The sequence below is a fragment of the Peromyscus californicus genome, unplaced genomic scaffold (genome assembly GCF_007827085.1).
Source record: "Peromyscus californicus insignis strain IS unplaced genomic scaffold, ASM782708v3 Scaffold_4__1_contigs__length_199733344, whole genome shotgun sequence".
NCBI classification, from domain to species: domain Eukaryota; kingdom Metazoa; phylum Chordata; class Mammalia; order Rodentia; family Cricetidae; genus Peromyscus; species Peromyscus californicus.
This window is the reverse complement of record NW_026294562.1, coordinates 14,364,298-14,385,352: the sequence shown is the minus strand read 5'-3', so window position 1 is coordinate 14,385,352 and position 21,055 is coordinate 14,364,298. Positions and strand designations below refer to the sequence as shown.

Sequence of the window (21,055 nt, the reverse complement as noted above, 5' to 3'; positions counted from 1 at the left end):
GTTGTTTCTGCTACAAACTACTGGCCCTACTACTAAGCTGATTTTTATGAGCAACTCATTGTAGATGTAACCAACCTTCTTATTAAATAAGAAACACAGAACCAATGCAAAGAAGAAAGCCAAGAGGTCAGAGCTAAGAGCTAAAACCTTACCCTTCCTCCTGCAGTGGTCCTACCTCTCCAAACCAGAGCTACCCCTGTGTTAAAGTCTTTATATAGAGTTCCTGTTCTGCCTTCTCATTGGTTGTAAACCCAACCACATGACCGCCTCCTCACAGCCTGTCTGTATAGGCCTCCAGGCTTTCCATGATTGGTATTGAGATTAAAGGCATGTGTATCCAATAATGGCTGTATCCCTGAACACACAGAGACTTACCCAGCTCTGCCTACCAAGTGCTGGGATTACAAGTGTACACCACCACTGCCCTGCTTTCCTATGGCTTGCTAATAGCTCTGACCCCTGGGCAACTTTATTTATTAACATACAAATAACATTTTAATACAAATAAAATATCACCATAACTCATGGGCCTCACCACCCCAAGTTTGAGATCCCTAAACTTGATGACCTCACAAATGTTTTTTTTTTTCCCCACAAGAAAAACCTTAACTTAAGGAAATTTAAAAAAAAAAGTCTTTCTAACCCCCAGGTTTTTACAGAAATGTATAGTCATACAGAACGAAATTCACTCACAACTAAAGATGACAGGAAGAGAACAATCCACGAGGAAATAAATTTATCCTCATCACCGCCCCCCTGCCAATCCCCAGTGCAACAACTCTGCATTGTCCAGTGGACGAGCCCAGGACTCACTTTGTCTTCTGCCACCAGAATGTCATGTTGCTCCTTGAACACATCCAGGTCTTCTCTAGCTTTCTGGATGGCTTCTGAAGTCTTGTTCTACAATAATGGCAGGGACAGTTAATGGGATCTGGAGAGTTCTCAGGTTAAGCAAAGCTACAGGTGATTCTAAGAAGATTAAGAAATTTCATAGGCCTCCTCCTGTGTCAAAGATGTCTAATCGTCTGCAGGGGTGTTATGATACATTTTAGATATAGTCTTGCTATATAGCCCAGGCTGGCCTTTAACCTGTGGTCTTCCTGTGTTAGCCTCCCAAGTGCAAGATTACAGGAATGTGCCACCATGCCTGATAAAAATTCTTGGCATATGTTATAAACAAGCTTTTTCTTTTCTTTTGGTTTTGTTTCTGAGACAGGGTCTCTCTTAGTAGCTCTGGCTGTTCTGGAACTCACTATGTAGACCAGGCTAGCTTTGAACTCAGAGATCTGCCTGCCTCTGCCTCCTGAGTGCTGAGGCATGTACTACCACTCCTGGTCATATAAACAGACTTTAACAGTAGGTACATAAGTCATTTATGATGCAGAAAATGTGTTCATACTGTGCTTCATTAACAATATCAATGTAGGTTGACACCTGTTGAAACATTATATATTAATAATCAGCATTGATGCTCATCTCTTTAATAAATCTTAACAATTCATGTTTATATTTTAGTGTTTCTGAATATGAAAGTTTCCATTCTATAGGCTAACCCATCACTTCCAGGTTCAGTGACACTTGGAGATACCACATGGTCCATAGAGGACGATATTTCCCTGGAGAATGGCCTGTGAACAGCTTCAAAGATTGTGTGCTTTGATCAAGGTCCTACAGCCAGTCCGTGGTTAAAAGCTGTATTGTTGTTACTGTTCTGTTTTTTGAGACAGGTTTTTCTATGTAGTCCTGGCTGTCTTGGAACTCTCTTTGTAGACCAGGCTGGCCTCAAACTCACAGAGATCTGCCTGTCAAGTGTTGGGATTAAAGGTGTGCACCACCACTGGCTGGTATTAAAAGCTGCATTTTTTAACTTCATTCTGAGAATCAATTTGGTCTTGTCTTCTAACAGCATGTCATTTTGAAACTAAAGTGTTCTGAATCTGAGATGCAGAATCACATCACCTAATTAAGAGACTGACGTGGGTCCTTCTACGGGGTTGTCTGGCAAAGTCCCAGACATGGAGTCGATGATGGGCATGGAGGAATAGGAATGGCCGAAGGAAAGCTATGCGGTAAAATAACCAGACATCATTGTAATGGTACCCACTTGCCTTCTCTTTAAGGCATTCCTCTTGTATCAAAAGACCACTTGATTAGAGTCTTTGACTCTAATCAGATAAAGGCTCCAGATGTGGGACCTGCACGGATGCTGGAGAATGAGCGCCACCAATGCCAGGGAACCCCAAACTTACTTTCTCCTCCTGCTTCTTCAGAAGGTAGTTGTTCAGGAACTGTTCCCTGGAGCTCAGCTCCTCATCCAGCAGCAAAGAATACACGAGGTTGTTTATTTTCATTTCCTCCTGTGGAAATATGAAGAGGAAGAACGTTGAAGGTCACCATTGCTAGTTGAGAAAGAACGTTCTGTTGGTGGTCATAGACTTGATGCTAAAAAGGTAAGCTTAGGTGGAGAGGAGGAATTCCTTAAATGGAGGCCTGAAAGAAAGGTCCAACAGGACCTCTTCCAACAGTATTTGGCTATTTTCTTTCATTCATCATTTTCTTTCATTCATCAAAACACATACACAGAAAAACACTGACCACCAATCACTTATTTGATGGGTTTTGATACAGGCCAACATTCTTGTCATCACCACTCACAGAAAAGATCTGTTTAGGCAGCACAGAACCCAGGCATCGTCATCAGGGGCTTGGCCCCAGCAATGAGCACTGTTTGGACTAAACACTAGCAAACTCCCGTGTTTCCACCATCCTGCCTTAGTGGGAATCCCTGGCACAGAGGCATAACTCGTCCATTAACAGTATTTTGTCACGTCTTCTAAATCTCTTAGAAGCTGCATGTCCTCTTAGGCTGCCTTCTGTCCTTCACAGTTCTTTGTAGCCATCGGCAGTCTGTACTTTTGTGTCTCCCCAACTGCTTACTCCAAGTGCAGTTTTTTAAAAAAATTTTTCTTTATTAAGAGATTTTCTATTTGTTTTACATATCAACCATGGATTCCCCTGTACCCCGCCCCCTACTCCCTGCCTTCCTCTCCCCTGGTGAGTCAGCAGAGCCTGGTACATTCAGTTGAGGCAGGTCCAAGTCCCTCCTCCCTGCACCAAGGCTGTACAAAGTGTCTCAGCATAGACACTAGGTTCCAAAAAGCCAGCTCACGCACTAAGGACAGGTCCCGGTCTCACTGCCTGGCTAAACAACTGTCTCGCTTATCCAGAGGGCCTAGTCCAGTACCATGGGGGCTCCTCAGCTATTGGTTCACGGTTCATGTGTTTCCACTAGTTTGGCTAGTTGTCTCTGTACTTTTTCCAATCATGGTCTCCATATCTCTTGCTCATAGAATCCCTCTTCTCTCTCGTCGATTGGACTCCTGGAGCTCTGCCCCAAGTGCAGTTTTTAAAGTTCCCAAATCCCTCCTAGTCCTTGAAAATTGGCAGCTGGATCCAGGGGGCCTGGTCAGACCTTGGTTGGAATCTTTGGTAATAACCGTTTGGGTTATTCTGTGTTTTCTGGTCAGGACTTATACAATAAGTGTTGTCTTTTGGGGATGTTTGTAGCTATGGATGCTCAAAGCACAAGCCCAGTAAATCTACTCAGAGTTGCAAAATAATCATTGTCTGTTTTCACTTTCTTTTTTCATTTACAAATTGAAATATTTTATTTCTTCTTTTTCTTCTTCTTCTTCTTCTTCTTCTTCTTCTTCTTCTTCTTCTTCTTCTTCTTCTTCTTCTTCTTTTTCAAAACATGGTTTTTCTGCATAACTCTGGCTGTCCTGGAACTCACCCTGTAGACCAGGCTAGCTTTGAACTCAGAGATCCACCTGCCACTGCTTCCCAAGTGCTAGGATTAAAGGCATGCATCACCACCACCTGGCTTGAAGTATTTTATAAAGAGATGTTCTACTTATAATTTTATCGCCTAGGGGAAGAGTTTGTGTAGAAAAGTCAGTATGGATATTAGATACCTTACAGTTTGGGACACTGCTTATTGCCATTGTCTGAAGGTGACAGATTGGTGTTACTGTTAACTTAAAAGGCTCTAGTGTCACCAGGGAGGGGCCTCTGGGCATGGCTGTGGGGAATTATCTTGATTACCTTTGAGGGAAGACCCGCCTTGATTGTGATTGGGATCACTTACTGGAGGGGGGGGAAGGGGGGGAGAGGGGGAATCACTGGTCATATAAAAGGAGAAAGAGACATGGGCAGCACACATACATTCATTGCTCTTTTGACTGGATATAAGGAGACCAGCTGCTTCAGATTCCTGATGCCTGGACTACCCTGCCATGACAGACTATAACTTAAAACTCTGAGCTAAAACAAATTCTTTCTCCTTTAAGTTGCTTTTGTCAGAGTGCTGTGGAATAATCCTCTTATACACTGTAAAGATTTGTCACTCAAACTGGTTTAATAAAATGCTGATTGACCAGTAGCCAGGCAGGAAGTACAGGTGGGGCAACCAAATTAAGAATTCTGGGAAGAGGAAGGGTGGAGTCAGGAGTCTCCAGCCAGATGCAGAGGAAGCAAGATGAGAATGTTGTACTGAGAAAAGGCACCAAGCTACATGGCTAAACATAGATAAGAATTATGGGTTAATTTAAGTATCAGAGCTAGTTAGCAATAAGCCTAAGCTACCAGTTGAGCATTTGTAATTAATATAAACCTCTGTGTGATAATTTGGGAAGCAGCTGCTGGGTATTTGGAAGTTGCTAGCAGGACAGAAACTTCTGCCTACATCAGAGTATTTTATCACAGCAACAGAAAAGGAAACCAAGACAATGGTCAACTGGCATTTTCTTTTTAAAATGTCACAAATCCATGGATTTGGAAAAATTTGATGAGTTTCAACAAATTGCAATAATAATAATAATAAATAATATATGTAACAATAATAATAATTGTTGCTGTTGTTGTTATTATCATTGTTGGTGCTAGAGCCTTGCACATGCAAGGCAAGTGTTTTACCCCAACCTTTTATTTTTGATTTTTAAATGGTGTTTTTTAGAGCAGAAGCGACTGTAGCTCCCAAGTCCTTTGGACATTTCCTAGTAGTCTGCCCCCCCCCCCATCATGTGTACAAGAAGATATTCTAAGCATGTTTAAGAAAAATAACAGCTTTATTGAAGCATTTTCCACATACCATTCATTTCCCCCTCTTGGAGTGCACACAGCTATGTAGCCATCACCAGAGTCAAGTTCAGAGCATGCTACCATTCCTATTTTATATCTGCCTTCCCCAGAACCTCTTGGAAGCTCCACTCTTTCCATAAAGCAGCTACTTATCAGGACCCCGGAGGAGAAGTGAGCAGGAGAGAAAGGGAGTGTAGCAGCATCTGGCTGGAGGAGGCTGGGGAAGGGCCCACCGGCATGCAGGGCCTCGGCACCAGGTGAGTATGGGGGTCAGCTCCTAAGAGCGATGATGTCCCACAGACTACTTAAAAGGTTAAGATACAGAAATAAAGCCTTGTTTACCTGGTTAACAACCATCTCTGCCTTCACTCTCCTTTCAAAGAGTCTCTTCAAGTGTTCATCAAAGTTCTGTGTGCTTTCTTGGATAGAGTTTTGAAGTTTCTTCATTTCTGCTTCTAAAGACTAAATTGGAGGCAACAGAATAATTAAATGCTTATCACAATTGATATTTGCATTTTGCCACATGGAAGAAGCAGAGGGAAGGCAAAGAAGTACTACCTGGACTAATCTAAAATGCTGCGTGTTTGGAATTTTTTATTTCATTTTGTCATTTTATTCCCTTTTTTTGTGTGTGTTGTATATGCATGTGTGCATACTTGTGTGCATGTATATGTGTGTATGTACATGTGCCTGTGCACACAGGTGTGAAGGCCAGAGGATGATGTTGGGTGTCCTGAGTTATCAGTCTCTGTTTCATTCCTTTGAGACCACTAAACTTGAAGCTTACTATTTGGGTTAGACTGGCTGGCCAATGAGCTTTCAGGATCTTCCTGTTGTGCCCCCCCACACCCTACATCCCCTGGCTCTGCCCCCCATGTCTTCACTGGGGTTATAGACATGCACAGCCAGGTCTGGTTTTCTTAAAGTGAGAACTAAGACTTTGAATTCAGGTCCTCATACTGGCACACGCAACAAGTACTTTTACCAGTACATTGAGCCATCTCCTCAGCCTGAATGTTTAAAAATTACATTGGAGGAAAACCATATTAAAGATCACTAATCAAGGAGGCCTAGTAAATCAAACTGCAGCAAACCTTTCCAGAAAAATTCTGACTACAGATAACAATTTACAGACACAAAATTTGGCCCTAGAAATTTTGCTCTCCCTCCCATCTTTGAATACCTTGATTTTTTTATATTATACATTTTGTTTTGATATTTAATTAAAAATATTTACTTATGTGTGTGTATCTGTGTGAGGGTAGGTCTGTGGGATATCTTTCTGTATGTTGTGAATATGTGTTGCTCTGATTACTTGATAAATAAAGCTGCATTGGCCTATGGCAGGGCAGGATGGACCCAGGTGGGAAAATCCAAAGGAGAGAGTGAAAAGAGGAAAGGCAGAAGTGACGTCATCCCACCATCCAGCAAGTAGCATGTAATGGCACACAGGTAAAGCCATGGAACTCGTGGTGACATATAGATTAATAGAACTGGCTGAGTTTGGTTGTAAGAACTAGCTAGTAAGAAAATTGAGCCAGAGGCCATGGCCATGCAATTTGTAATTGATATAAGCCTCTGTATGTTTATTTGGGTCTGAGTGGCTGCAGGACTGGGCTGGACACAGGAAAACTTCCAACTACATTTGGCTGTCCAACGTTTTGACTTGACTTGCCACCTAAAACTTGAGAGAACTTAAAAAAAGATTCTAAAACAGAGCTAAAAACAGCTTTCTAGTGTGTCTCTCAGGCCAGCCATAGCCTGCGGGCTTGAGCTAAACTATGGCGGGTTTGTGGTGTGTGGGCTTGACCTGCAGCATGATGGATCCCCACTGCAGTACACAGAGGTGTCTCCAAACCATGCAGCATGCTGTGTGGTGGATTTAGCTTTTGCTAGTACAAAAAAAAAAAAAAAAAAGAAAAAAAAGTTTTCTGAGCTACTGCTGGTTAGAGGCATGGACCCATTGCCTCCCAGAATCAGCCAAGAGCATGGCTCCCAGAACTGGAGATGAATTACCTCTACCATGCTGAAAAGCTGAAGTGGGCAGAGTGAGCAGACAAGGCTGCTGCTCCAGTCCTAAACATGCAGTTTAGCAGTTTAACATCTCTCCTGGTCAGAGAAGGATTATAGATTCACAATAAGTCAGATTCAGATTAAATAAAACTCTAAATGGTTTACAGTGTGTGTAAAAATGTATGTAGGCTTGGAAGAGAGAGGAAAAGGAGTATATGCAGTTACATAAAGAAATAGCTTTAAAAAATAAAGTCTTTTAAAGAGACAGTAAAAGTAATATAAAAGATAAGCCATGTAAAGACAGAAATCACACACAGAGTCTGGATTATAATGTCTTTGGGATTTTTTTTTCAAGACAAGGTTTCTCTGCGTAGCTTTGGAGCCTTTCCTGGAACTCACTCTGTAGCTCAGGTTGGCCTGAAACTCACAGAGATCCACCTGCTTCTGCCTCCCGAGTGCTGGGATTAAAGGCATGTGCCACCACCGCCTGGCGTCTTTGGGATTTTTAACTACAGAAAGACATTTGATTGTAAAGGCTGCTGAGTTAAACCAATAAGTATATTTTAAAGGCATCTTGACTTCAAAGTTTGTGTCTAAGGACATGTTGCTTTGGAAAGAGGTTCTGCTTTTGTTTCCACGGAAGAGGAGAACCTGTGGATTGCTTCCAGGCTCATATGGTTTGATTAGCCAAGACCCCCTGAAAGGTCTCTGATGACACCATGGCCCAGATGAATCAACATCAAAAACAGCTTCAAGGCAACTGGTTCAGATAATGCAGCCTCACAGACTATTCCAGTCAAGACTTGACCATAATTCTTAATTTTCTCAGGATCCCCATAAGATTGCCAGCTCCTGCAACCAGCAGGAAGTAGTATGAGAAGCTATGCCCAAATTCCCAAAATATTGTTTATAAATGTTTATTTTTATTTAAAGGGGGTTGATTATAAATGCAGTCTCTAAAGAAGAAAAGGGGATATAGATATGATAGGATAAAAGGGTAGATTATTGAATCTACTTTTAAAGAGCAACAACTTGTTTGAAATGTTTTACATTGCTATGGATTTTAGTTTATTGATACAAATTTAAAGTTAATTTTGTTATACTGTATATTTCTACTCATATTTAGGGTATTATGTTTATACAACTCATTTAAAATTGTAATGTATCATAAAGAAATACAGATTAATAGTTAATCATCTATGACATACTTGTAGTCATGTTAAGTTTTCTAGATATACATAGATATATTTCATTTAGGTAGGTAATCTTCAAACACTTCAAAGACCTATAGAATATGGCATTTAAAATGTTTTAAGAACTTTGACTTTCTGGTCATTGAGACATGCCTGCTCCTGGCAGCACCAATCTACTTTAGAGAAGATAATGGGCATTGAAGAAACTCATTATGGAGTTTGCTTTCTTTGTGGCAAAAGTTAGCCACTGGGTGAAAAAGTGCCCTTGCATCGACTGCTTGACAAAATGTTATATAAACTGGACATGCAGGACCCACAGGAAAGTGACCAATGAACTTTGCAAGATGAGATGGTTCTTCAGGTTCCTGCTTCACAGAGGAGACTGCCAAATAGTCTACAGGACACAGAGAGAAGTGACTAAAAAAAAACTCTAGGCCTATTGGCTGAAGATGGATGCTCCAATGTTACAGAGGAATTTTGGATGACTGTCCAGGAAGGCAGCTGTCTGTCATTTCTAGATTTTTGGAAGTTACTTGCAATGTACTTCCTGTTTACTTAAGTAATATATCCTTCTGGGGTTTTTGATTTAGTTGAAGACTAGATAGTTATAATTATAATTTTCCTTAGTCATGATAAAAGATAAATTAGATATGAAACTTTAGACTCACAAACATAGGATAGATATAATATTTTCTTTAATTTTGCCAAACACAAATGGACTAGATCTTATTATAACTGTAATTCCTGCTTGATAACTGTTCTATTATATATAATTTTACTATGTTAAAGTTAAAACCTTCCTTTTTGATTAGACAGAAAAGGGGAAGTGCTGTGGGACAATGCTTTTGTACACTGGTTTAATAAAATGCTGATTGGCCAGTAGCCAGGCAGGAAGTATAGGTGGGGTGAGCAGAGGAGGAGAATGCTAGGAAGAGGAAGGGCAGTGTCAGGAGTCACCAGCCAGACACAGAGGAGGTGAGATGACAAGGCAGAACTGAGAAAAGGTACCAAGCCACGTGGCTAAACATAGATAAGAATTATGGGTTAATTTAAGTGTAAGAGTTAGTTAGTAATAAGCCTGAGCTAATGGCCAAGCAGTTATAAATAATATTAAGCCTCTGAATGATTATTTTATAAGTGGCTGTGGGTCCGTGGGGAGCCAAGTGGGACCCGAAAAACCTTCCCGCTTCAGGGTAGGTGTACGTGTGTGGGTAGGTGCACATGGAGACCAGAAGAGGGTGTTGGATCCTTTGGAGCTGGTGTTACAAGTGTTGTGGATAACCCGATGTGGGTGCTGGGGTCCAAAGTCCTTATGATTGAGCAGTAAACACTCTTAACCTCTGATCCATCTCTTCAGCCTCCTGAACTTTTTTTTATATTACTGAAAGAGTAGTTTGATGTCCAGTGTTAGGGAAGAAGACTGGGTGTGTGAAATGAAACAAGATTAGCTGTAAGTGGATCTATGCGCCAGTGTGAGAGTACCAGGCTGAGCAAAAAGAAAGACAACATGGAAAAAACCCTTAAAATTCCAACCGAGATTGAAGTTAACCACCGAGGGTAAAACTACATTTTGTGTTTGTCTTTTGTTTTCGCTCTTCACTGTGTGAGAGCAGGTGCCGAGGAGGCAAGAATACTGTGCCTGTTAATGTTCGCTCCGCTTGGTACAAGCTAGAGACATCTGGGAAGAGGACATGAGTTGAAGAATGGCCACCATCACATAGCCTGTAGACAAGTCTGTGGGGCGTTTTCTTGATTAATGACTGATGTGGGAGGGTCCAGCTGACCACCCTGGAACCACCCTGGGAAAGTGGTCCTGGGTTGTACAGAAAGTGGGCTGAGAAAGCCATGGAGACCAAGACAGTAAGCAGTGTCCTTTCTCTGCCTCAGCTCCTACATCCAGCTTCCTTACTTCAGTTCCTGCCCTGACTTCCCTTTGTGATGGACAATAAGCTGTAAGATGAAATAAGCCCCTTCTTCTTCCTCAGGTTGCTTTGGTCACTTTCGGTCATGGTGTTTTATCACAGCAATAGAAAGCAAGCCATGACAAATAGTGAATTTAATCAAGGCTGCGGTTTCACCAGAGAGCTACAATGGACACTCAGGGTGAGGGTCGGAAACTACATTAAAACATGGAGTGAACACAGATGAACGGTCACTACTGGTCCTAGCACTTTCTATTGCTGGGATAAACGCTATGACCAAAGGCAACTTGGGGAAGAACATTAGCTCACATGTCCTAGTCACAGTTCATCACTGGGGGAAGTCAGGGCAGGAACTGAAGCTCGGCCAGGGCAGGGACTGTGGAGGAAACTGTATGCCAGCCTGCTTCCAGACTCATGTTCAGCTACTTTATACCACCTAGGACCATCTGTCCAAGGGTGGAACTGACCTCAGTGGACTGAGCCCTCCCACATCAATCAACAATCTAGAAAATGCCCCACAGACATGCCCACTGGCCAATCAAATGGAGACATTTCCTTGATTCGGGTTATCTTTTCCCACTTGACTCCTGTTCATGTCAAGTTCACAAAGCCACCGGGAGCGCCACCCATTACTCTTTGGGCATCTACCTCTCCAAACCTTGACTTCTTCCACGATTAGCTATTTGGGCTCTTTAGGCTTTTGCCTTTTAAACTTAGTTAAAAATACAAGGGAAAACTTCAGTGAATAAAAATATAAGCAGGTTAACAACAGATTCAAAGAAGTTGCTGGAAGTATAATGCCATGATAAAGCTGGTAAGTTGTACTATGTTATCTTGAGTGATGGTGTGGTTTTATTGCCTTCATAAAAATATTATTTGCTCTGCTATATAATGTCAACTTTTTTGGAGGGCTCTTATTAGGTAGCCTAGGTTTCTTAGACTCTCCTTGACATGCCTGCTTCACCTTCCAAGTGCTGAGATAGTAGGTATGCACTGCCATGCCCAGTGACCACCAACTCTTAGGTCTCCACTACCGCATAAGCTAATTTAATGTGGGGATGTTTCTTGGAGCTGGAAGAACATAAAAATAGAACTATGTTGCAAAACCCTCAAATAAGACCTGAACTATGTGTCATGCTGATTGTATTTTTGTTTTCTCAAATCCTTTCCTTAGGATTGAGAGAGAATCAGCCAGAAGCATTACTGAATGCAAATAGCTGTAGCCAAGATGGAGCAATCCCTTGTAGTGTCTTGCATGTGCTAGGTGTTCCTTGAACATGTGGAGGAAGAACAAAGGATCAAATGAATGATAACAGTGTGGAAAGTGTTGACGTCAAGAAGAACTTTAAAAATGTTATCTATTTCTTTTTTTAAAAAATGTATCCGTTTTCAGGTTTTTTTCTATCCCAACCTCTCTAGGTTCTCAAGGGACTTTAAGCCAAATCACTATCCTTGAGCTCTTAGAGGCATTAGGAAAAATCTGACCTAGAGAGTCTAGAGATGTCTTATTAATTTTCTGTACTTTCTTCTAACCTTTCTGTACTTATCTCTCTCTTCATTTAGCTCCTTGACTTTTTTCTCATAGTCTTTGAATTGCTTCCTTTCTTCTTCACTCCACAGAGCATCAGCTTTTGCCATGAAAGCAGGTTGAGGGATCACCTGGAGACACAAGGAAAAAGCATGCTCTAGCATCTATACGCTACATCAGTGTACCTGTACAGTAAAACCTCCCAGCTCAGATGGCAGTTAAAAGGGGAGAAGCATCAAGGGGAGTAACCCGATACTTTGATGGAAGAATGTGGGGAAGCCTTACAACCGAGTTCCTAGTTCCTATGACTCTGAAAGGAGGGTGATAATTTTAGGGTTGCCCTGACTCTTAAGTAACAAACTCAGATGGTGTTGGTATCTATGTAGCTAGAACTTCAGGAAGACCTGGAATGTCATGTCCCTGGTCTTTGAACAACTGTAGGTGAAGCAAGATCACCATGCACAATGCTTGTTTGTTTGTGCTCATTATTTCTCCTTCTCCTTCTCCTCCTCCTCTTTCCTCCTCCTTCTCCTCCTCCTCCTCCTCCTCCTCCCTCTCCTCTTCTTCCCCTCCTCCTCCTCCTCCTTCTTCTGGTGGTGGTGAATGTTTGTGAGAACAGAAGGCAAATTTATTGTTGGTCCACTGTGGCGTCTTTCTAGGTTAGGGAATATTGGGGTTGTAGAATTTCTAAAACTGAGTTTTACAGGAAACAAAAATGATGAACTTTATGTAGTTCTTTCTACCTCATTGCATTTTCTACAAAGATGGCAAAATATCTCACCATTCTCAAGATGTCCTCTTTCTTGACTTCCAGAACACCTCCCATCATGTCCATCAGGCCTCTCTGTCTTGCATCGGAGGCCTGGGAAAGAACCGGGATCAGAGGAGGCATTTGAAACAGAGAGGTAACATGTCAGGCGGCGCCTGCCTGCCATTAGAATGATGCCTCTGGGACTTGGGAAGTGACAGTGATATGGGGGAGGGAACAGAAGGATAGCAGCTGAGATTCAAGTGACCTCTGGACTGTGATAAACGCATGGAGTGCTTCAAGGATGGAAAGAAGGTTCTGGGTACCATTTGAGCAAAACCACATACCCGTGCTCGTTGCAATTGCTCCATTCCAAAGGGTGTGGTCATCTCTGTTTTGGGTGTTTGCCATGGAGGAACGTGTTTTTGAAATGAAATCTGAAAGAGAAAGAATAGGGTTTTTTTTTTGTTTGTTTGTTTGTTTTTTGCTGAGTTTCTTAAAAAATATCAAACCAGATTTTCCTTCCACATTCTGGGAAAAGCTAAATGGTATTAAGGGGGAGTTAAAGGAACATTCCAGATTTTCAACCAAGTTTTTTACTGTGGTATGAAGAAGGTCTAAAATGAGAGTGCTGGAAAAATGGAGCCTCGCTTATCTATTAACTCTCCTCTGGTAGGAGGTTTAGAAGAGTCACCTATGTCATATCCAAAAAGATAGAGGTCTTAGAGTTAAGAGCCTGGGGCAGTCAAGGAGCCATGCACCAGAATGTGCAGGCAGAACAGGGAACTCACTAGGCAAGGAGCAGGTGAGAGAAAGGGCCGATGGGCTTTACTCCCACTGGTGGCGTGAGTAGCCTGTGCGGGGGCCAGGCAGACCAGGGGCAGCAGAGAGGTGCCAAAACAATTGCTTTCGCGAGTGGAGTGTCGAATGGCTTTGAGCTACAGCTAAGCAGAGCTGGGGTTTCACTAACACTGCAGAAGTGACTGCCATGACCGGGGACCTCAGAGAGTGACAGGGTGAGGTCTTGGTTGTCACCTTGCTCCAGGTCTCAGGATGCACAGTGATAGCTAAGGAAAAGAGAATCAACAAGCACAGCACGGTGGAGGGAAGCGACTGCCCTCTGACTGTGACAGTGGACAGTGTTCAGCTCTCAGCTCTTATCCATGAGCTGGGAGACTGTGCTGAAGCTACTTACCTTCTCTGTGCCTCACTTTCTTCATCTGTGAAATGGGATCAAGCTTGTATAATCACAGATGTATTCCAGTCTTACTGGGGCACTTAGGATGGTACCTGGCATCTAACTTGGGTCACAAAAACTGTCACTTACTTCTAGACATGACTGTCTTTTGCCTCCAAATAATTTCAGTTTATTTCATATGAGTCAGAGGTTTCCTTTGTGTATTTTCTCTGCATTTTTAACTCTAAAAAGATGATATGTAGTCCTTTCTAAATACTTTGGCCTTTTATTATCAATAAAAATAAAGATCCATCCATCCCCTCTCCCTTGGGCCTGTATTGCCTCAAATGACCTAGAGAATTACCCAAACTCCATCAGCGTCACTGGCCTATTGGGGTTCTACTTCAAGTACCTGTACCCGAGTTGGGCCAAGGAGCTCCTTCTCAGGCACACCTGGAGTTGGAACTGGAGAGTCTCACTGAGACGAGCTGTTCTCTTTAGTGAAAGAGACGCAAAGTGGAAATTGCACAGAGATACAAGCTAACTCTGAAGACCCCACAACATTCCAGCCTTGGGCTCCTGCTCCCCCTAGGCTGGATGTTTAGATCGTCCCTGGATCCATGGGATTCATAAAAGAATCTTTCCTGCTGCTGTGGCTACACCGCCTGCACTTGTTCCCTGTAACTAAGCCCAGACAAGAGGATGGGCAACCAGAGCTAGGAAGACCTCCTGAGACCCGGGGAGGGGTAAGATGGCTGGTCTGTACCTCATCATCTTCCACAACAAGAGCTCTTTCTGGCTGCTCACAGTCTTCAAACACTGGTTGCCAGACTTTTTCTTCCAGTTCCAGGTCTGAAATAATTTCCTCAATTCTGACATTCTTTTCTTTTACGCGTGCAATTTCAAACTCTTTTTGTTTATAGGCAGCATCGAATTCACTATTGAAAGCCTTTTTCACAGTGTAAATGATATCCTGAAATAACAATAGGTTACTGAAGATACATCATATCTTATGTCTTTTCTGGTAACACAATTCCATATACACCTCTAAGATCATTCTAGAAATGATCATTTAGGAAGGTCAAAATCATCTTCCCAGACTGGTGCTTATAGCGAGTCATTTCTAGGTTTAATAATCTACAGCGGTGGCTAGCTGGGTTTGGATTAAGGCAGCAGCAAGATTTACACCCTAAACACCTCTCTCCTGTAATGTGAGCTGTGTTACAATGCCACATGCAGGGCTGCTGGGAAGTACTGATGGGCACTTGGAAGCTTATTGGACAATTCTACTTTTTTGTATGTCCTTAAAAATCCACCATAAAATTTTATAAAGCAATGTACAGAACTCAGCACTTCTTCCTTGGAAACTCAATGTGGAGAAAGGAAGCAATGGTGTTTGGAGAGTCTTCCAGAGAAGGACTGCTGTGCCTGGATGCTTCCTGTGTAGAGTTGAGCCATTTTCAAATAGAAGGGGGAACATGAGCTAGCTAACTAGGTCAGCCAATAGCTATGGTGGCAGCAGGGTCCAAGTGGGTTGCCCCAACTCAACTCAAGCACTAAAGGTTCAACCCAAAGTGGCAACTCTGACTCTAACTCTGGTTTATGTTAAGCCAGAGTCTGGTCCATTAGCGTCTCCCACTAAAGAGGAAATCATTAAAGTATTCTAGGAATGAATTTAACACCTGTCACCAGAGGTATTTGGGGCTCAAATGACCTCCTTATAGATTCACGGCAACAGAAGAGGACCAGAAGCCGACCAGAGATGACTAAAGAGTTCTGTGTGTAAACAAACAGATGTGCTATGGGTTGGAAGAGGAGGAGGAGAAGAAAAGGATGGGAAGCAAGGCCTGAGCGACACGGGAATAGGAACACAAACTGCAGATACGGCTGAAGAACTTTTAAGAATGGGAATAGCGAATGGAATTTCAAACCATCTACAATCTTAGTTGTTGATTAAAAAAAATATTCATTAGCATCTTCTCCGTGCCAGGTGTGTTCTGAGACTGACTCATTTGACAGAAGTCAAGGAGTGAGAGCTTGCAGCCAGAAGAGCCTCATACTTATTTTGAGGCCATTGTATTTCTCTGAGTCAAGCAGACAGATGAACAATCATATCCTGACCTTACAAGATTCCGAGTGATGCATGAGTTACTGGGCACACGGAATTAAAGCATTTCTTTGAGCCAAATAAATTTCTAATAAGAATGTCTGTTGAATCAGTTAAGGCAAAGCATTCCCTAGAAAACTTGGCATCATCAAGTCCAGTTAGAATGGGTGGAAGTATTTTTGCATACAAGCTCTGTCTATAAGACTTGGATGCTAGTCATCCATGTATTCCTCAAGCTTTATAGAGATATCACTTGACTACTCTACGCTTCAGTGTGAGCACTTGAAAGGCACCTTGTGGGGCAACGTCAGAGATTTTTTTTTTTAATAAAAAAGAATTTCACTCACTTTTAGTAATATAATTTGATTGATTTTCTCCTCTCTGGAATGAAGTTCCAATTGGTTCGTCAACAAAGAGGTATCTGCCCCAAAATCAGGGCTCAAACTACCAAGTAGGTAATTGGGCAGACTGGTGTCTTTTATTGTCTTTTCTTCATCCTCTTCTTCTTCATCATCCTCTTCATGATGCTTTTTAATCAAAGTGGCTGACTGGACCTCTACGATTTCCTTCCGTAGCTAAGTATAGGGGAGAGTGACATGGAGGTCATGTAATCAGAATTTCATAAAGCGCAATTTTCAGGTGATTTAATTTTTTCAACAAGCATTTTAAGAGGTTAAATTGTCTTGCCAACAATTTGACTCAATGTGATGGATGCTGAAATGGCTGCAGAAGAGATTAAAGCTTCAGAAACTGATTCACTGTAAATCAAAAGAATAAAAGCGACCCTTGCTAGTACATAGTATTTACGTTTTTGTGTCAGGATGATACCTGCTTGTAAATATTCTGAGTCTCTCTTGGTACTTAAACTCGAAAAATATATCTTCTCCTCATATTTTATCAAGGAACTTGTTCACATGGGATTAGAGAGTGTAAGTTGATTTAGGTATGCCTTCATTTTGTGCTTCAGAAGAAGAGGTGGTGCAAAGTTCCGGTCAAAACTAAGTTATGCCAAAGGGACACTTTTTACTGCTTTGATGGAGACTCTGGTTTAGAAATTGTAGCTGGGATTGCTTTAGGAAAACCATAAATTCCATCGACATAGATTTAGTTTCATCTTTGGTCAATGACCATAAAGCATGGCTGATAATGTAAGGAAGGACAAAGAAGGGATTGTAGACCCAGGCAACCTCCGAGCAGGACGTGAACAGCACCCAAGTCACATTTTAAAAAACGCAAATTCTCATACTTTAAGACAAATCAACATACAGGATATAGACTCCATTTTTTATTATTTGGATATAGGATTATAAATTTATGAGGATATAGTCTATAAATTAGCAAGAAACATACATTATATGCAAACTTAGTATTAATTTAATCTCAGTATGAATCCATGTGATGGGGACTATCCTAGTGAGGGTTTCTGTTGCCATGATCAAACACCACGACAAAAGCATCTTGGGGAGGAAAGGGTTTACTTGGCTTACACTTCCACATCACTGCTCAGTCAATGAAGAAAGTAAGGAAAGAACATGGAGGCAGGAGCTGATGCAGAGGCCACAGAGGGGTACTGCTTACTAGTGCGCTCTGCTTGCTTTATCATGGAACCTCAGGCCACCAGCCCAGGGAGGGCACCACCCACAATGGGCTGTGCTCTCCACATCCATCACTAATTAAGAAAATGTTCTACAGCCCGATCTTATTGAGGCATTTTCTCAACTGAGGTTCCTTCAATTCCGAAGCTCCAGCTTGAGTCAAGTTGATGTAAAACTAGCCAGCACAGGGACCCTTAGTAAATGACATCATATGTGTAAATACACACGTGGGGTTAAAGCGGTACCTTAAGACACTCGGCCTCGGTCTTCTTTTGCTGCACAACTCTCTTCAACTGCTGCAGCTCTTCTTCTGTGCGCTCTTTCATGGGGAAGTTCTCAACCACATAGGGGATATGGAAGCACTCGGGGGGAGATCAAGACGAGATAAGTTCATTTTCTACCATACTTGTGGGCATCAGGGAAGCATAAAATCACTCCAGAGGCTGTTACACAGTAAGTGGAACTGACCCCGGAAACCCTTAAAACAGAGCGGTGTGATGCTGTTCTAACGGCCATAACCTTTCACAAGACAGCATGCTTTTCTGAAGGGACTCTTTCTAGGGCAGTGATTCTCAACAACAACTTTCTCCACATCCCCCTTCTCTCCTGGACATTTTGGGAGTGTCTTGAGACTTTTTCTGTTGCTGCTATGGTAGTATGAAGATGTCCCTGTCAGCAGATAGCGGCCATGGAGGGTGCAAACACCCATCAGTCCATACGACAGCCTTGTCAACAAAGAATCGTCCACCTCCACAGGCACCACATGTGCTACCCAATCACATAGATGCACAGTGGCTGTAAACATTATCACCCAAATGGGGATAGGGAGGGAAAGGCCTATTTGAAAGAGGGAAATGGTGCTGTTAGTAGCTATTTAAGGACCTAAGCATAGACGGAGAGGTCTGATTACCCTATGTGTACCCTACACGAAGAGGTAGAAGAGTGGCTGGTTACAACACAGGAAGGTAAGGGAGGTAGAAATGTGAACGGTGTTTTGTCTACCTTTTAACCTAGTGGAGCATGAGTTAGACAGCCTTTTGTGGTGGAAGGCATTAAGAGGAGGATGCGGGCGGGGCATCAACAGAGGACAGAGGAAAAGGTACTAAGAGTAACCTGGAAATACACTGTCTTCGAAGCATGTGAGACTGAGCAGAGGGATGGATGAGTTAAAGGAAAGTCACATATCTGGTGGAATTCAGGGCGGGGTGGGGGGTGGGGGGTGGGGGTGGTGGTAAACAAGGCCTGCTCTGGATGCTCTGTTGTGTGGATTTTCTTTACTTTTTAAAAAAGTTACGTGATGAATTTTCTTTCTTTCTTTTTTTTTTTTAATGAAAATTTTCATCAGTGGGGATTCTATGCCTGGTGTTGTACATCTATTTGTTACCTTTAGGGCTCGGCCCTTCACAGCCATGGAATTCCAACACTCTTCCCTGATGAGCTCAGTTAAGTAGCTCTTGGCTAAGTTATGCATCTCCACATCTTTTCTTATCTTGGAGAAAGGGAAAAGATAAAAGTGAAAATATAGCCCCTTAGGAAAAAATATGCTATCATCAGCTCACTAACTAGTCAGAGCTGTCCACTTAGTGGGAGTGTTTTTATAGGATTTCCCCCACACCTTAAGCTGCTCTATGCTGTGGGGAACTTCTGAGTCACACGGACTTATTTTGAGAATGCTTCCTAAGGCTTGGATCAAGGCTTAGATTCCCTGCCTTGAAGACTGAGGTGTCAACACAAATGCCTATAAGGGTGGCCAGATCGCATCCATGAACAAAAAGGGGTGTGTGGACAGACACCTCCTGGGGTAATGAAAGCAGGATGACTGGTCTAGACAGACCTGGGGGAAGTTTCGTGCATGTCTTCCTGGGCTCTCTCTGTGTAGAAACATGCGCATGTGTGTGTATGCACATGCTAGAGGACAAGCTCAGGTATCGCTTCTCAGGATACCTTGTCTTTTGAGACAGGATTGCTCACTGTCCTGGGGCTCTCCAGGTAAGCTAGGTTGCTGGTCTGTTGAGTTTCAGAGACTTTCCTATCCCAGCCTTCCCAGTGCTAGGATTACAGGTACAGGCAGCTACACCCAGTTTTGTTTGTTTTCAAGTCTTCCCAGTCCCGTCTTCCTGTTTAATCAAAAGAAGACTGAAATCCATACTTGTATGTGATGTAGGAGGATATTCAATGCTTCATTCTGGTCAAGACATATCGAAGGGCCAGTTCATGGTCCGTGTCTGGAAGTGTTTACTTAATTCCTCTACTATTTATGTTTACAATAAAAATACCCACTTATCTAGGGAATTAGATTATTTACTTTTTAAAAACTTATAAGCATATGTGTAACTTCAGTTGGCTTTATCTGCTGATATCCCTTAATAGATAAGCAATTAAGTGTCCCTATGTCAGAGTCTGCTCAAAGGCGTGTGTGTGTGTGTGTGTGTGTGTGTGTGTGTGTGTGTGTGAGAACAGGTGTGAGAGTGAACCACAGAAGTCCTTGTTCCTTAGGCTCCTCTCTAATCACTTCCTTGTGTTTCACTTTGGTGGCAGGATTATTTACAAACTGGCTAAGAATAATCTCTCAGATTACTTTTTTCACATTCTTTTTTTATTTATTTTGTTTTTAATCAAATGACTTTGATTTGCATTTCACTTCTTTTTTAGTTCTGATCCACCGTGTCAATGGCTGACACAGTTGTCCTTGACACACCAGTTGTTTTGAGTTATCTTCTAGCCTCTACCCGCCTGCTGAGGCTCTTCCATCAACTCCTTCAGATTCAGTGTCCGGGATGGTGAGCGGGCTTTGTGTCTTCCTCTACTGGGGGACCCCAGTGGCCCGGACTGACTAGAGCCCTAAGGTCACTGAGACCCCTGACTTGGGGTCCCACCTCTTCTCTCATGGACTCATTTTTTGTTCCCAAGTGTGGTAATAACTAGGTGGGTTTATGCCGCCAGCTGTTGGTCATTCTCTTCAGGAGAGCTAAATCCAGGGCTGGTATTGCTTCCAAAGACTAGAGTTTGGGGAAGCTAGCATGGGAAGAGCCTTTCTTGGCATCATTTTATGTGTTTCATGTCATTTGGGGGCTTCAGGGAGGCACCTTCCTACCTTTGCTACCTCTTCCTCGCTTTCATCGTGAAGTCTTTCCAGCTCCTCGAGGTCCAGGCAGAATTCCTGTTGCTCTAATTTTGCGATCGGTTCCACCTTTTCATTTTCTTCCATCATACTCATAATCTGAAGTTTGAAATAAGAAAGGGTGTTGTCAGGTAAAGAGTTGAACAATAAAACAGGCGTTGTATTTCTCTAAACATACTATGGAATAAAGAGTTTGATTCGTGGTTATTAAAGTTTTAGGTTTTGATACTTAGAAATTCACTCATCTAATAACAAAAACAATGATTTGTCACTGTGGTGGAGCAGATTCACCGAGAAGACAAGTCTCTGGTCAAACAGGTCAGGAAGTTCTTTGCTTCGGGAAATGGCTATAGAGAATTACATTGGTTAGGTTAATTGAGGTAGGAAGATTCTCCGTGAAAGTCAGTGGCTCTTCTCTGGGCTTGGGTCCTGAACCGAATCAAAAGGAAAAATTGGGAAACTTAATTGCTTATTTATTGAAGGATCTAAATGGATAAAGCTTGTTGAAGTAA

The 21,055-nt window shown here is 42.4% G+C and overlaps 1 protein-coding gene across 4 annotated transcripts in view; it reads right to left on the bottom strand.

The window, feature by feature from the left end:
- Positions 1-21,055, bottom strand: part of Cfap43 (cilia and flagella associated protein 43) — a 107,734-nt gene that overhangs the window by 15,087 nt on the left and 71,592 nt on the right. For all 4 annotated transcript variants that reach the window (XM_052760523.1, XM_052760520.1, XM_052760519.1 and 1 more), the window contains exons 20-30: positions 20,517-20,642; positions 18,807-18,911; positions 17,668-17,784; positions 16,175-16,402; positions 14,487-14,693; positions 12,891-12,980; positions 12,577-12,657; positions 11,801-11,926; positions 5,482-5,601; positions 2,250-2,357; positions 814-900 (exon numbers count right to left, since the gene is read on the bottom strand). In XM_052760523.1, the coding sequence (XP_052616483.1) occupies positions 814-900; positions 2,250-2,357; positions 5,482-5,601; positions 11,801-11,926; positions 12,577-12,657; positions 12,891-12,980; positions 14,487-14,693; positions 16,175-16,402; positions 17,668-17,784; positions 18,807-18,911; positions 20,517-20,642 (1,395 nt within the window). The remainder of the gene's footprint in view (positions 1-813; positions 901-2,249; positions 2,358-5,481; positions 5,602-11,800; positions 11,927-12,576; positions 12,658-12,890; positions 12,981-14,486; positions 14,694-16,174; positions 16,403-17,667; positions 17,785-18,806; positions 18,912-20,516; positions 20,643-21,055) is intronic.